The 15,992-nt window shown below is 36.0% G+C and overlaps 1 protein-coding gene across 4 annotated transcripts in view; it reads right to left on the reverse strand.

The window, feature by feature from the left end:
* Positions 1–15,992, reverse strand: part of LOC119073049 — a 243,173-nt gene that overhangs the window by 6,532 nt on the left and 220,649 nt on the right. For all 4 annotated transcript variants that reach the window (XM_037178363.1, XM_037178364.1, XM_037178370.1 and 1 more), the window contains 3 exons: positions 12,721–12,841; positions 9,105–9,282; positions 7,934–8,479 (listed from right to left, as the gene is read on the reverse strand). In XM_037178363.1, the coding sequence (XP_037034258.1) occupies positions 7,934–8,479; positions 9,105–9,282; positions 12,721–12,841 (845 nt within the window). The remainder of the gene's footprint in view (positions 1–7,933; positions 8,480–9,104; positions 9,283–12,720; positions 12,842–15,992) is intronic.

Consider the following 15,992-nt stretch of genomic DNA (forward strand, 5'->3'; position numbering starts at 1 on the left):
TTCATACTTGTACAAGACAGGCAATTTTTTTTTTTATTTAATTCTAGGGCTATCCTCGCAAGAATCCTTCTAGGGCTGAAAAAAATGTAGATGAACATGTCTTTCCAAAAAGATCATGAACTGGAGACTACCTAAAACAAGACCCAGAGGTAGACCACCAGAGAGATGAAATAATAGTATAAAGCGAATTGCAGGCGCAAATTGGCAACAAGTGGCAACGGATCGTTCGGAATGGAAGAGGGGGAGGCATAGGCCTTATAAAAGACTCAAAGCGCCGCGACTGGCTATTACCCGTAAAATCATTCCTTGCGAATAAAACGAAAATTAGTAAATTCGTTAGTTTTGCTTTAAGGTTTCACTGTACAAAAAAGCAAACAGTTGTTCGATCCAATTAATTAATGCTCGGTTGACTTGGCAATGATAATGTAAAAGCGTAAGTTGATTTCTAATCAAAGAAATTCAATTTAGAAGAAAGAAAATATGAAAAAAAATAATACTTTTTCTCTTCCAATGTTAATTGAATTTGTAATTAATAATTTAATAATAAGAAATAATAAGTGAGATGTCTATACACGAACATATATATCCATATCAATAATCTCATGGGATATAACATATACTGTGTGGTCGACTGATGATCATTTCATATAGAAGATGAATAAATATGGAGTGGAAGCTGGTGTGTGTTGAGCACATTTTGGTTAATTGATCATCATTCGGATGGAAAGAATCTATCGTTATGAATTTTTAATTGATTTTGATTGATATTTTTATAAGAAAAAGTCAAGACGTGAAATTGTTTCTGTTATTAAATATGGATATCAGTCAGAGGCAGATACATCTTTTTACCTTATAATTAACACTTTGACTACTACTGCTTGGACGTATCTCGGAACTTCATTTTTCTTTTCCGAATAATTTTTTTACTTTTAAGAAAATTTTACTTCCATTTTTGATTTTTGTAGGTTGAGTGTTTGTATCAGCTTTGGAATTAGTGATGAGGAAAATTTTTGGAACGGTTGGAGAGTTGTGACAGTGATAAGTTACGAGTGGTGTTAGAATAGAAATTGTTTAACGGCTTTCAACTTATTATACAGATAAGACAACTCGATCTACTAGTGAAATTGCCTTAAATCAACGCACTTCAGACGACAGTGCTTCTAATGGTAGCTTTCAAACAGGAGTACTTGTTTGAATGAAAAAAGTTTCCACATTTTTTTACAGCACCAAAATTTGTTTGATACACTGTCCTGTTTCAGTACTCTATTCAGATATGACTCATGCTTGAAGTGCGTCGGACAATTTTTTGTTTGTCCTAAAAATTTTATTGTTTGAGACAACATAGAGTTATTAACAGCAAACGAGGACCGCAAAACAAACGTTACAAAAGCATGATATAGGTGCAGTGCACAGGTTACAAATAAAAATAAAAATAAAACCGAAAGTGTCTAATGAAACTTTTTATTTTTCTCATTTTTCGCTCCAATTTCTCTCTCTTAATTCTTTCACATTGTTTCTTCCGATGACGTTGTGAAGACTGAAGTCATAATTTTCTCGATTTTGTCCACGTCTACCCCACATTTCGTTCCAATGTTGTCGTTGTTGTCACCTTCTTCACTACTCTTACTCATGTCTTTATCTTCTCCTTTGGTAGCCTTCAATTCGTCGTTGTAAACTTTCATCATAATAATGTCCATAACTTCGTTCTTGTCGAATTGTTCCATAACACAAGCAGTTTCGTTAGGATGGTCCTTTCTCAATTTCGATTCGAATTCGTCTCGGTACGCACGCATGGCCAGTGGCAAGTTGTCAGCACAAAGAGACCCTTTCTTGGTTCCGGAGCTCTGGAACTCTATTTTTCCTTTACTTTTTAAATACAAACCGAGACATTCTAAGCCTTCGCTTGAGCTGGAGGTTGAGGTATCGTCGGCAACAGTTGCACTTAAGTAAATTAAAACACAACACAATACGAAGGATTTCATTTTGATTTTTTGTTTGCTTTCAACGGTAGCGTCTTCGAATATACACTGAATCGAAACCTAATTTCTAACATCAATTTATAGTAGCGAAAACTGTGGATTCAGCAGTCATTATCGCTCATTATCGAATAACCGGAAAAATTTTCGAAGATGCGTGCATTCCGTATTTAGATAATTGATAAAGACTCAATACTTATGACATTGTTACACCGTTACATAAATCCTTTACAATCAATAAGGTCAGGTTTAGCTTAACGTTCGACCTAATTAATTACTTCCGCATTTCTTTATTAAGGTTTCGATTCATTTTCTGCTGACTTTTCATCATCGATTCGATCAAAATATAGTTCTAGGACATTCGGTTGTAAACAGTAAGCGAATCTCGTTCAATTGACCTGAATTTCGATGAAACATTTCATTTAAAATATTGTTGTTTGGTCAGTAATTCAACATTGACAAACATTTCATTTTTCGGAGACCATAATGAGGGCAAAAGAATTGGAACTTCTTTCGAATCAGGGAATTCTGTTGATTTACTTGTGGATTGTAAATGTTTGCCATTTCTCCGAATCACGTTACTTAGAGTTGAGAAATAGTTACTTTCTGGAATCAGTGACGACTCCGACTTCACTCTACCTACCTAGTGAGTGATGTATTTCAATTGCTATGCATCCTAGATTACGCTATCGCTAGGCCAACCAGGTGAGTGGTAAGGCACAATCACACAAGGAACTGACCCTCAATTGGGGTACAGCCCGACTTACTACGTTATTATCTGAACTCAGAGACGGAAAGTAAAACTTTCGTTGCCATTATTGAAAAAAAAGTTGTATACAACTCTTGCACCCTCGAGTGACTATTATATATACACATTTAGTGTCTAAATAGTAACGCTTTTCTCAACGAAAATTTCACTTCTCGTCATCGGGTTGAGAAAGATAGAATTTTCACAACACATATTCCAAAACTAGTCGTTTACTGTGGACGGTCGATTTTAGTCAATTTTGCGAGTTGTATCCCGAAGTGAGGGCGACAACCGGAAGTGCCTTAGATCTGCCGTCCACAACAGACGCATATGAACATTTTCATGCAAATGTATCAAATTACGAGAAAAATTCTGTAATTTTGTCCCAGGATATGAAAATGTTTTTTGTGGGTTCGTCATCTATATCTATCCGGTTCGTCATCTATATCTATCCCTGCTCTGCTCTTCTCTGCCTAGAGGAATAGTAGGAATAGTAGAGGATATAAGCCAATGACCTTAAGTTCCCCTACACTTTTGGATGTTGTATGAAATATCGGTCTACCTTTCCAACGGTATTGCTCGTCGTCTGCAATTAATTCCATGCACTTTTTCCTTTTTACTAAGTTTCGCAAATGCGTCTGCTAGGTCTTGTGATATTCAAGATTCAGTATTTATTGTGTGGAATGCGGTGGAATGCAAACTTTCCGTAGCTCAACAGCAACAGAAAATATTCCAAGTTAAGAGACATTCGATCTTCCTCTTTAATTTTAATGTCACAATAAACAAGAATTAAATTCCAAAACTTTTCTGCTGAGAGAATGAAACAGCTCCAATGGAACAAATGTCTTACAGCAAACTTGCATGCCAATGATGCCAATGCTGCCACAATAAGTAATGGAGAACAAATTTCTCTAATTGCTTTATAAGCATTTTATCAAGTACATATCACACAAAAAAGGTGTATTACTGTACGTATTCGTACACTTCAATTGTTGCTTACAGTTTCGGATCGAAATACATTTCTTGCACATAGACCTGAAATGTCGAATTATGGACGATGAACATAACATGCAACATGATTTAAATTGAAACAATTATGGATCATAACATGCAATTAAATTGCGATAAACGGAACGTTACAATATTTCATAAAATAATAATAGAAGGCGACAGTTTGTCATATTATTTGCTGGTGCAGACATGAGTGGCAACATGAATTTAATTGAAAACAAATTGAATATAGAGTGAACACGGTCGGTTTTCCGTTGTCGTTAAATTTAATTTTGTAATAAAAATGCGGATGAATGAAAATTGTTAAAATAAATTCCTGATGTTGTGGCACGGACTATTTTGAGAAATCCTTTTTGATTCGGAAAATCTTCTTTTTTTTTGAGAAATTTGAACAAGGTACTCAAGGTTTGTTACATCTTTGGAAAAAGTTTGCTCGTGAAATTCCGAGATATTCGCTTGGCTCTGTAACTCAGACGAAGTTGGATATCAGGGAATGAAGGATCAAATTCTTTTTGTTGAAGTTATAGATTATAACAAAGTAGCATTGTAGAAAGGATTTATACTTTAGGTTGATCTAAGTATACCTTAATAATTCTTCATCAAAATTTATCAGTCTCCATACAAATCACAACTTCTAACAGGTTATGGGCACCAGCAACGCTTAAAACTGTTTGTGAATTATAATTCCGTACATAGCTAAGTATAGCTGAACATAGTTTCGCATAGCAACGAGCATAGTAAGGCGTAGAGACTGCCATAGCAAAAGGCATAGCAAGTATCATAGCAAAACGTAGCAAGGAGCATAGCAAAACATAGTACAAGCATAGCAAAGCATAGTATCGGCGTGAACCATGGAACCGAAGGGGAAGAAACCATTTTTCGAGAAATTAAATGGAAACAATTTCACGAACTGGTCGTACCGTATGAAATTGTACCTTCAGAAAGAAAAGTGTTGGGAAGTGATCAATCTCCCAGAGACCACAAGATATCCCCGAAAAGAAATGGGACAAAAAGGAGCAGAACGCAATGTATCAAATTAGTATAATGGTGGAAAACAACCAACTTCCATTTATTAAGAGAACACCTACTGCCAGGGAAGCTTGGATCGAATTGGCGAAACACCACAGAAAGGCTTCGTTAACCACAAAAATCCGATTATTACGAAAGCTTTATCATGAAGTCTTACCGAAAGGAGGCAATATGGAGGACCATTTGTCTACTTTAATGGGATATTACGATGATCTGTGTGAAATTGGTCATGTGGTAGATGAAAAGCAATTCGTATCGATTATCATTACAAGTGTTGGCGAAGAATATGATAATCTGGTTACAGCATTGGATTGTCGAAATGAAGATGAGCTAACTTTGGATTTCGTCAAGTGCAAACTCCTGGACGAGTATGAGCGAAAAGTTAAAATTAAGGGAAACAAGGATCAAGAGGAAGCTGCTTACCAAGTTTACAATAAAACGCCATTTTGTGACTTCTGTAAGACCAAAGGCCACGTAAAGAAATCTTGTTCGAAATTTCAAGGTCGGTTAGAGAAAAGAAAGAAGGAAGATCAAGATGGTAAAATTGAGTCTGCGAATGCTGTGAAAGATGTTGATTCAGATAGTGATGTGGACTATTCGTTTTGATTCTTATACAATGCAACTTTGAGAGGAAGTGTTGAAGTTATAGATTATAACAAAGTAGCATTGTAGAAAGGATTTATACTTTAGGTTGATCTAAGTATACCTTAATAATTCTTCATCAAAATTTATCAGTCTCCAATAAAGGTTCATACAAATCACAACTTCTAACACTTTTCACCTCGATAACCACTCAGGCTTGTGTTGTACAGCTTCGGTCAAGCAGAAGCGTTTACATAGTTCGTCGAAGGGATAAAATGTGACAAAGGAAGTGTGATCATTGTTCATCACCCTGATGAGCTACAGCAGGAATACAGTTGGAAGTCACAAGAAGTGTTGGTATTTCATGGATTTTTTACAGGAATTACATTTCTGAATTCCAATGTGAAAAAATGGCGAAAAATTTTTTCCGTCCACACTGCTCCCACCTATAGAATTCTAGGAATTCAAGGATTTTGAGGACTTTTGACTGTTGTTTTTGGGCTGCCTTCTGAACTATTGAGGGATTTTAAATTTCATCACTCAGCATCTTCTCAGTGAAAAACGTCAGTGAATTCTGAGTGAATTTTCTAGGTTTCTGCTAGGTTTCTAAATTTTTAGAATTATTGTGGTGGTATTAGGTTCTTTCGAAGCTAGAAAGTCCCCAGAGCCATACTGTGCGAAAACATTTTTCATCCAGTCAAAAAAAATCACTCACTGGACTCCAATACCTTCAACACCAATTTTCAGTTTCTACGATGTATGACGGCTGGGATATACACTAGGGTTTCCCTCGTTAGCTTATTGTGCGCTCAATAACAGTAGAATAGTAAAACAATTCTTGTAAAACGTAAGAATATTACAGCAAACTCCATCCGAGACCCTATGAGGGATAATAAAACCCATGGGTTCTGGGTCTATTAAATTCAATTTGTCACTTTGTCGTTCAGCAAAATACTTTATTGGTATAAGACCATGCATGTTGTTTCTTAAAGGTTTAAGGCTAGAAATTAATAGAGCGTGACGAAATAAGTTTCCCCTTTCCATACAAGCCTGAAACTTTCAAACTCTTCAAACACAAAGTCAACTGAAAGTCCTACGTAAATGAAACCATGATGGAATCGATTTAATAAATATGAGCAACGGTGATGGATTTTGCTTTTTCTGCATGGATGTCGATGCATTATAATTTTGGGATAGAATTTCACAATTAGGGTCAGCGAAAAATGGCATAGTCATACGACCTCGTCTGACTTAGAATGCCAATATATTCCTTTTATGTTAACAAAACATGCAGTGAAACCGTTCGCTTACACCGATCGCAAATGAACATCGGCGAGAACGAAAAAAAACGTTCATATCCCATCGACTTTCTTCTCTTAACGCCGCCGCTCGTTATCATCCGATACATCTTATCCGATTCCTATACCGTTTATGATTCATACAAAACAATTATTTTCCATTAAAGAATGTTTTCCACAACACTACCGCTGCACCGTCATGTCGATGGTCTTTCCCATATTTTTAACGTGAAACAGAAAAAAAAACTTTCGCCTTCAATGCTACCAGCGGTTTGTGTGTTTTGATTTTGTGTTAAAAAAGTTTTTTTTTGCATTAAATTTAAAGATTGCTGGTACACATTAACTTTTCAGTTTTGCAGATATGCCGTTTTGGTGAATTGATTCTTTTTTTTTGCCCCGTTTGCTTTCCATCATAATTGGTGATCGTATGTATAATATCTACCTCATACCTATATGTATACCTATACTCGACTAATTTGAATGAATTTTTGTAATAAAATGTTTTTAAATACAATTTCAAGTGTCGTAATGGTTTACAAGATATGGTCTGTCAGTGGTATGGTATGTGGTAATGAGAAATATAAATCAGAAAAGTGTGTAAAATGTCACTTAAGATTAAATTAGAAATGTTGAAATGTGTACAGGTTCGATCAATAAAAAGGGAAAGACGCGAAGCAAAAAAAAACGGCTGAAAGCTGATGTGATGAAGAGATAGCCAAATGATTGAACGTAAAAAAGGTTTGTTGTGTGAGGCCAGGTTTTTCGAAGCGAATGCTGTTGTTAAACTCACTTTTATCGATGGATTCGATTTTTAATAAAGAAAAGGTTTGGAAGGAGGTGTACATATACATGCGGAGAGGAATTCCTAGCTACTAAGTTAGTTGTTTCTTTCGAAGCCTGAGGGAAACGCGAGATAGGGCATGAAAAGCAGCTCGAGTGAACACCTTTTCTTTAATTGATTGGAGCTCATGACTTTTACTCGGTATGTGCTACAGACTATATAAGCTAAGCTACCCATCTCCATATAGGACAAAGCACTACAGTATCAGTGTTCAGTTAATGTTTAACCATCTGTTAATGACAGCGATGACAAGTAAAAAGCAACATGCCCTGACTATTGCAATGTTTTATACTAAAATATTCATAACGTTAAGGGCAAATGAAGTAAAAGATTTTCCATCAATCTATTGAACGCACTTCGTTTAAAAGTAGTAACAGATTTGATACCGTACGGACGGTAATAGAAGTAAATTCACCCAAAAATCAAATCAAAAGACTAAATCAATTACCTCGTTCATTTCATCTTCCAATGCTCGCTGCCTCGTCAATTCCCTCAATCGTTCACGCCGCTGTTCGGTTAATTGTTCTAGTCTTTTAGCAGCCCGATCCACTTCATCGAATATTGTAATCACTTCACACAATCGCGTCGACACCGGATCACTTTGTTGTCCGGTCGGTGCACTACTTTTCAAACTACCACAATTCGACTCAACACTTTGACCCCACAATCGACGCGCGATTTCCTTCAATTTCGACAAATTAGTGTGACCTTTGCGCCGTAAATTCTGCAGTTCTGGATCCATTAGCGCTCGACTGAGTGCTCGATGCTGCGAGTAGAGTTGTCGCCGTGACGGTACGCCCTGGCTATCGGAAGATCGAATATCGCCCATAACGGACACCAAACGACGGCCGGCGGCAAGACATTGATTCTGAAGCGGTTCCAAGTTGGCGAAAAATTCTCGCCAGTACGTTTGATTGTGCTCGTGTGTTCCACCACAAATTTTTGGTATTTGATGGTTGGATATGAAGTCCGATAAGGCAGTTACGTAAACCAACTGTAAATGAGAAGATAGCGCATCAGATATATTCAGTTTTTGGTTGAATTTTTTTGCTTTATCAAAATGACATCAGTTTTCTGCGTAAATATTAAAACAAGAGCAAGACTGGGATGCTGCAGGTTCTACTTACGAAATGTAGTTTAATATGCAGACGATAGAAAAACGCAAGAGTTAAGATAGGATGAGTGGTCTGACTCCAAGAGGTGTCAAGGGCCTAGGCCGCAGCTGGGTGAGTGACTTAACTGTTTTTATTTCCCGAAGTAGTAGATTCAGTTTCTCTCGCGCTGGGAACTACATAAGCTTAGCATTTCTTCGGTCAGTTGGATATGGTAAAGGCATGACTGGCTACCAAAATACACGCCCTGCGTTGTATGAAAAAAGATTCGAAAGATCCGAAAAATTGAAACTGTCATATGCCAGTGCGGGCCTGGATATGGTACTTGGTACAACAATGTACTCGTAGTAATTTTCAGTGTTTGAATTGTTCTCAGACACTAAAAACACATTTGCAACGGAACAAAAATGTTGTCGTCCGTGTACATAATTGACAGAGTAAAAATCAGTCGCATCACATTGTTGTTTGACTGTAATATCATTTTTTTCGTTGATATAATTAACATACCTTAACATTGCTCGCTGGTAAATGATCTTTTTTCGGCTTATCTGATTTGAATAAACAAGATACTAAGACCACATTAAATTTGACATGGCCATGCAGCAGATGTAAACTTGTGTCCAATAAGTCCAGCATTGCTAATTGGGAGGTATTTGTCGCTATTGTGTGAATGGTGAAACATGAGCTGAAAACAAAGTAGATGAAGAGAAAAAAAATTGTAATTTTTTTGTCGTTTAATTTTTATGATATACGATCAGGAATATCACTACACTTGATCTCACAAAACAAGAGCAATAACAACAACAACAACATTCTCGACTCGAACATATTTTCTTAATTACCCGAGAGCGGTTCAGTGGAAATTAATATTCTCCGGCAAAGAATACATTTCATCCCAAATGAAATGAACTTGGAAATGAAAGTAAAAACCAATTATCACTATAATATCGTGTACACACAGATTCATTTTGATCGGTGATCAATGATGGATAGTCTGGTCGGTGGATATTATGTTATAAAATAATGTATCGACATACTTATTCGTTACGACTGCATAAACAGGTAGGTACAAGAACAACACAGTATAAAGCAGAAAAAAGATTTTTACTTGCATTCTTCTCTTGTTAGCAATAAAATCATATTATGACCGTTCATGACCTACAGGAATGGGATGGTAAACGAACGTGGTTATTTGTACAGGTGTGCGATGACTATATAATGTTACTTATGCATCAATGCACAGATGTGACCAGAAGGATTTTGCTGTTCGAATATTCAGTTTTTCTGAAAGTGATTTTAAAGGATGCTTGAGGATATTTCAGTTCTGACATGATCATTTGATTCAACTGAGTAATATCAGTTTCGTGGACGTTTGTCCATGTTGTACGAAGATATTTTATGACACTAAATGACAAGATTGCACTTGTACGGTCAAATCGTGTAAGAAATTATGACATGCTTAAGTCAACGTGACTGTTTATTGTAATTGAATTTTACGAAACAGTAGAGCTGAGACTATTTTTCGGAAGTGATTTTCCCGTATTTTCTTGAGTTTTCCCATACTTTTCAAGATTTTCCGTAATTTTTCCAAAAAATGTTTTTGTGGAAAGTTGGAAAAATGTAGAAAAACTCGGTAAAATGCGGGAAAACTTTTGGAAATATGAGAATAGTTCTTGGTATAAAAGGATATACAAAGAGGATGTCAAGGACTAATGTGCTAATTAATAGCACTCAAATTGTAATTCTGTCGAACTTTCAAAACACACCAAATCTGTCACTTCATTCCCTTTGATCCACTTAAGAAAAATACGAGTTGACACCCTGCTCTTCGGAATATCTCAATCCGAAAGAAATAAGAGTCACCCTTTTCCATGTTCGTAATAAAATCATGCCAGATTAGATATTCAATTACTGCCGTTTCATTAAACATTTTAAGAAAGAGCGCGCATTTCAACCTCCTGTCCAAACTCCAAACCAGTAGGTTTAATATTTACCGAACATAAAAGATCCATTACCGGATAATAATATAAAAGTTTTCAGCCATAACATAATTAAATGCACATCATTTGCCTAGGCTGGGGATATGATATTGTGTGTAGTGAGCTATCGACATTAATATAAATTTGCACAAGTGCACCTATGCAATGAGAGTGCAAGCGGATTCCATTTGAAAACGTTAAACGATTTTTGTTTCTTTCTTCTTGTTGTTCGATTTTAATAAACCATTTCATGTCAGAATGGTGCAAAAATAATGTTTGATTTAATCGTAAAAGAGCTATTACACTAAACTAAATAGCGTAATGTTTAATGGAGTACCCGATTAACTGCATGCACAGGTGCAAAATGTTGCAAGTTATCTGCTGTCTTTTAAAATGATTTTTTTTTCTGCTGAAATTTTATTTCGCTTCTCTCGCATTCATAATTGTTTTTATCGGTACGGTAACGGACGTTGTTGGTTCATCTGTTCATTCGTGATATAAATTGTTGAAATTTTGAGTGTCACGCTTCCGAGTTTTACTTTTTTTGTGTCTTCTTCTTTGAATTCCGACAAAGGTTTGGGATTCGAATTCCGAGTTTTCACCTTTCTTTGGTAAATTCGGTGAACAAATTTACCAATAATAGGCCCTGCGAATCAGTTAAACCGAACTATCATTCACTGCTATAAGTTCTAGTGCATGAAATGATGGTATCTTGAGATCCGGTGACCATCCATTAATGCCAATGTGGAAGTCGTAATCTGTACGAAGTATGTTAATTCCTTAATACTTTCCACATTAGACTAGGCGGTGTTTATGTTCATTCAGTGTTTATGTACTTTGATCACAAACAGGATGAAAATTAGCGAGGGGTACGCACTCTTCTTTTGATTAACCTGTTGTTTGCCTGATTGACCTGTGAAGACGAGTAATCACCAATTGGTGATTACTCGTCTTCATCCACCCCCTTGAAAATAATTGTTAGGTAAGTCAGGAGATATCCACTTCCAGGCTGCCTTCTTCGTTCAAAAATTTAGATTCAAGGAAGGAAATCTGGTATTGAGTACTTTAGTATTGGGATTTGTGTATTGTGTAATGTGTTTCTGTCTTAAGAGCCTCAGTATTCCCTTTACCATTACAATTTCGAAAAGGAAGCCCTGCTGGAGTACAAAATAAATTTCAAATCCGCGAATGCATATTCTGGGGGTCTAGTCTAGTATTTAAGGACCAAAATGCGGCGAACGTTTAGAACTTAGTTTTTAATATATCCGCTGCTAGCAGCATTTTTTCGGCATGATATGGAGGGAGCCATGTTTATTTAGGTCCAAGAACCAAGGCTCCCTCCATAGCATGCCCAAAAAATTCTTTTAAAAGTGTGGTGGGTATGTTAAAAACTAAGTTGTAAACGTTCGACGTATTTTGGTCCTTAAATACTAGACTAGTCTAATTTACTGGGTACATAAGGTACATAAACGAATGAATACTCTCAGCGAAGCAATAATCTAAATAAATATTCACCAATACAACACAACGATCCGAACGTTATAAAATCGTACATGTTGCCCAGTTTACTTATATTTCAGTTCTTCAATTCCACTCCACTCACAATGCAAGCAAAAAATATTTGCATTGCAGAAAGAATGCCGTCTGTGTGTGACAAATCCTATTGAAAATGAAGATCAATGGCACTGATTAAATTCACACGTGGTGAATTGTTTAATCTTTTTTGCCACGCCTTGACATCGTTATTAGGTGTCGCTTGTAACGTTTTTAGCGTTACGTAGAGTGTGTACAAATGTGTCACTTTTTCCGTTAATACAATAATGAAATGCGAAAGAAACCACAGAAAATTATTAACTTTTCTCGTTATGTTCATATCCATTGTTCGAAATCGATTAACAAGTAATTTGTGTTGAGTTTTTACGACTGGTCGACTGTCCTTCTTTAGGACACATTCCAAACTATCGGAAAATATTTGAAAATGTTATTTCCGTTAAAACCGTTATGCCGGTCAAAAGGTTATTTAGACTAAGTCAACTCTTAACGGAAATGTGTTACTAACTCATGCCCAGCCAATGTACCCACCTATTACAATAAAAAAAGATGCATGCACAATTGAGCCGGCATGAAAATGTTATTGAACTTACTTCAATGGAATAGTGCTGTAATAGAGTAGAACGGTAGCGATTTCATAGCAGTTAACGCCAGCGGTGATCAGATTTTCTGCTTCTATTTGAATGATCGGTGAGCCGTTGAGGTCATGTGTTCCTGGAATTGAAAAAAAAATTATTGAAACTTGTTTCAATTAAACGTAATAACCGAAAAAACGAACATCGCAGAATTTCTTTTTTTTAATTTTTTTTTTCTGCCAGTTAATTACGAAAAGGAAGTTGTTTCTTTCTGCTTGAATAAGCGCTAAATTAATGAATGAACTCGTTCAAATATTGAATTTATTTTAATTTATTTGTTGGTCTCTTTATACGTTGTTAAAACAAGAATGGTAATTAATTTATGGCAGAAATTAAGTTTATAGAACGGAGAACACACACAAATTACGCAATTAAAAACGTCGATTTGGTAAAAACATTCGTGAGCCGTACACAGACTTATAGATTAACGCGTATTGTTTTCAATTATAGACAAGAATTTTCATTGTTCTCAACAAAGTTTTAATTTTATTGATTTTTATAAGACCGAAGGAGTTAGGTGCAGCATATAAAATAATCTACGTTACATCGAGATACGTCCGAAACTTATCAATGTCGGTTACAGGAGGGTAACATCTGGTAACATCGATACTGACTTCAGGAATAAACGAAAATTTAGCAAAAAAAAAAACTTTTTCAACTGCTCACATATGATTGCCGTCGGGAAAAAACAATTATTCTTCGCAGACTTTTGAACAGGCCTCCCACTAAATTTTGCCCTGTCCGAAATTCGGACATTTCGGACAATTTGTATAAAATTTCGGACATTTCCAGAAAAAATTTCGGACAAATGTTTTCCAGTTTTCACTGAAGAACCGCAATAGGAATAGTCTGTGAGACATTTAAAATCATTCCCTCACCAAATTTCAACGTTTTATATCAGCAGAATTTGGTGACAAATTCTAAGCTCAAAAATTTGTTTGGAGTATATTTTGACGTGACATGAATTGATCATTAACTGGTATATAGGACTTGAAAAATGTTTTACTAAAAGTATTGTTAAATTTGAGGGTTAACTGAAACCTGGCTGAAAATATTTAAAAAAGAAAGAAAAAGTTTTAGAACGGCTTTCTTCAAATAAAACTAGTTGAACTTAGAGGCAACATACTTTTTTACCGCAGACGACTTCAATTCCAAAAATTTTGTACTAATGCTTAGAAATGTATTTTTCTGTATACGTGAGAGTGTATTGGTGAGCTATGATATGAATCGGTCGGTAGGGAAAGTAAACGGTCGAGAAGGAAAGTAACGGTTGGGAAGAAAAGCACCAACACACTCTCACTATTACAGAAATAGTATATTTCAACATACCCCAATACACACAAGGTGTGTATGGATACGAGGGCGAAGCCCGAGTGAAATACACACCGCGTGTGTATTGGGGTATTTTGAAAGATATTTTTCTGTAATAGTGAGAGTGTGTTGGTGCTTTCCTTCCCAACCGTTACTTTCCCGCTCGACCGTTTACTTTCCCGCTCGACCGATTCATATGACACCTCACCAATACACTCTCACGTATACAGAAAAATATCTTTCAAAATACCCCAATACACACTCGATGTGTGTTTTCGCTTGGGCTTCGCCCGCGCGTGCACACACATCTTGTGTGTATTGGGGTATGTTGAAATATACTATTACTTTACTAGTGAGGGAATGTAGCCTTTCTCTCACTAGTGAAAACCCTTTCCCTCGCTCGTAAAGTAAAACGCCATACTATACACTGGTTTAGTAATGTACTATTGTTCGCACTTCAAATTTATGCTAGATGCCTAATACGTCGACCTTCAAAACATCAGTCGTATTTTTACTTTTCGAAGCTCGATACGCCACAGGCAGGCAAATTTTCTATTTAGTTCCAAGTAACTTAAAAAATTCGACAATATCGATAGTTCCCTAACTGAATAACAAATCTTTAAAAATTTGTCAATATGGGATGCAGAGTTTTTTTGAATTTGACTGCCTTCAGAAGTTAAAGTTATCCTGAAGAAACCAGGAGAGCGTGTCTATCTCATCGATTATTAAAATATCTATGTGAAGGCTAGGATTGTGACGAGTGAATTGAAAGTAGTTTAAGTTAAGGGCGGCTCGCCGGTTCGCTGATGGTAAATTTTGAAATCTGTAAAATCGTCTATCAGCGGACGCCTGAGTTTCTATGGTGAACGAAAAAAAACTTGCTGGAGACGATAGAGCGTGAAAAACTATGGAACAAATCCGTTGTTGGCGGAAAAAAATTTTGATAGCGGAGATCGCCGTAGAATATAGGTTTGAAAATGCAGACCTCCGCCAATTGCAATAGTTTTGTATGACCAGTTACCTCAGATCAAATTTTTAACACTTTGAGGCAATAGAGGAAGGATCAGTCTAATGACTGAAACTACGATTTTTTCTTGAAACTAGAGTTTTCAGTCTTAAAAATTATAACGCAACAGACCGTTATTGGCAAAATCTGCCCTTAACAAATTCAGTAACGATTTAATCAAATTAAAATCGTATTTAGTAAAACACTTATTTAATTAGCGAATGACTGTTGTTGACTGATGGACGAATCTTAATTCAAATAATTCAAAGGGCTGTACATATGTACGTAAAATTAATTTACTCCCTCATCTATGTTGATATAAATTTTAAGACAAAGAATTGGTACACGGAAATTATAATTGAAAAATGTATGAAGCGCGCCGCAGGCGATTTTTTTTTTGTAGAGTCTTTTATAAGTTTCAATATTTAAATTCGGTCAGATCTTGAAGAAAATTTCGGACATTTCGGACAATTTCGGACAAATGTGTAAAATTTCGGACATTTCGGACAAGTGGCCTGCTTTTGAAGTAGTTGCATAAGGTGTTGCAAAAACATTTCTCTTTTCCAAATTTTGTAACTACTACAGGCGGCTCCCAGCATTTTGAAGTAACTGAAAAAGTTGCTAAAAAAAATATTTTCATTTTATGAATTTTGTAGCGGTTTTTTTCACTACTTCTGGCAGGGTGCCTTTAATTTGATACGTTTTAATATGACCCGTGAACCATATAAACTGTAATGAACACTGCGGGTTATTTCGCACATTCTCTGCCTTGAGTTAGTAAACTGTTTTCAATTCTGTTGTAAACCAACAATTTGTTCGATAATTTCTCTCATTCGATGATTATATTTCATTGTCACTAAAAATGTATGTAATAAACCTTGGCACACAAGCCTTTTTTACACACTGCATCAAA

Source organism: Bradysia coprophila, chromosome II (genome assembly GCF_014529535.1).
Source record: "Bradysia coprophila strain Holo2 chromosome II, BU_Bcop_v1, whole genome shotgun sequence".
Lineage (NCBI taxonomy): Eukaryota > Metazoa > Arthropoda > Insecta > Diptera > Sciaridae > Bradysia > Bradysia coprophila.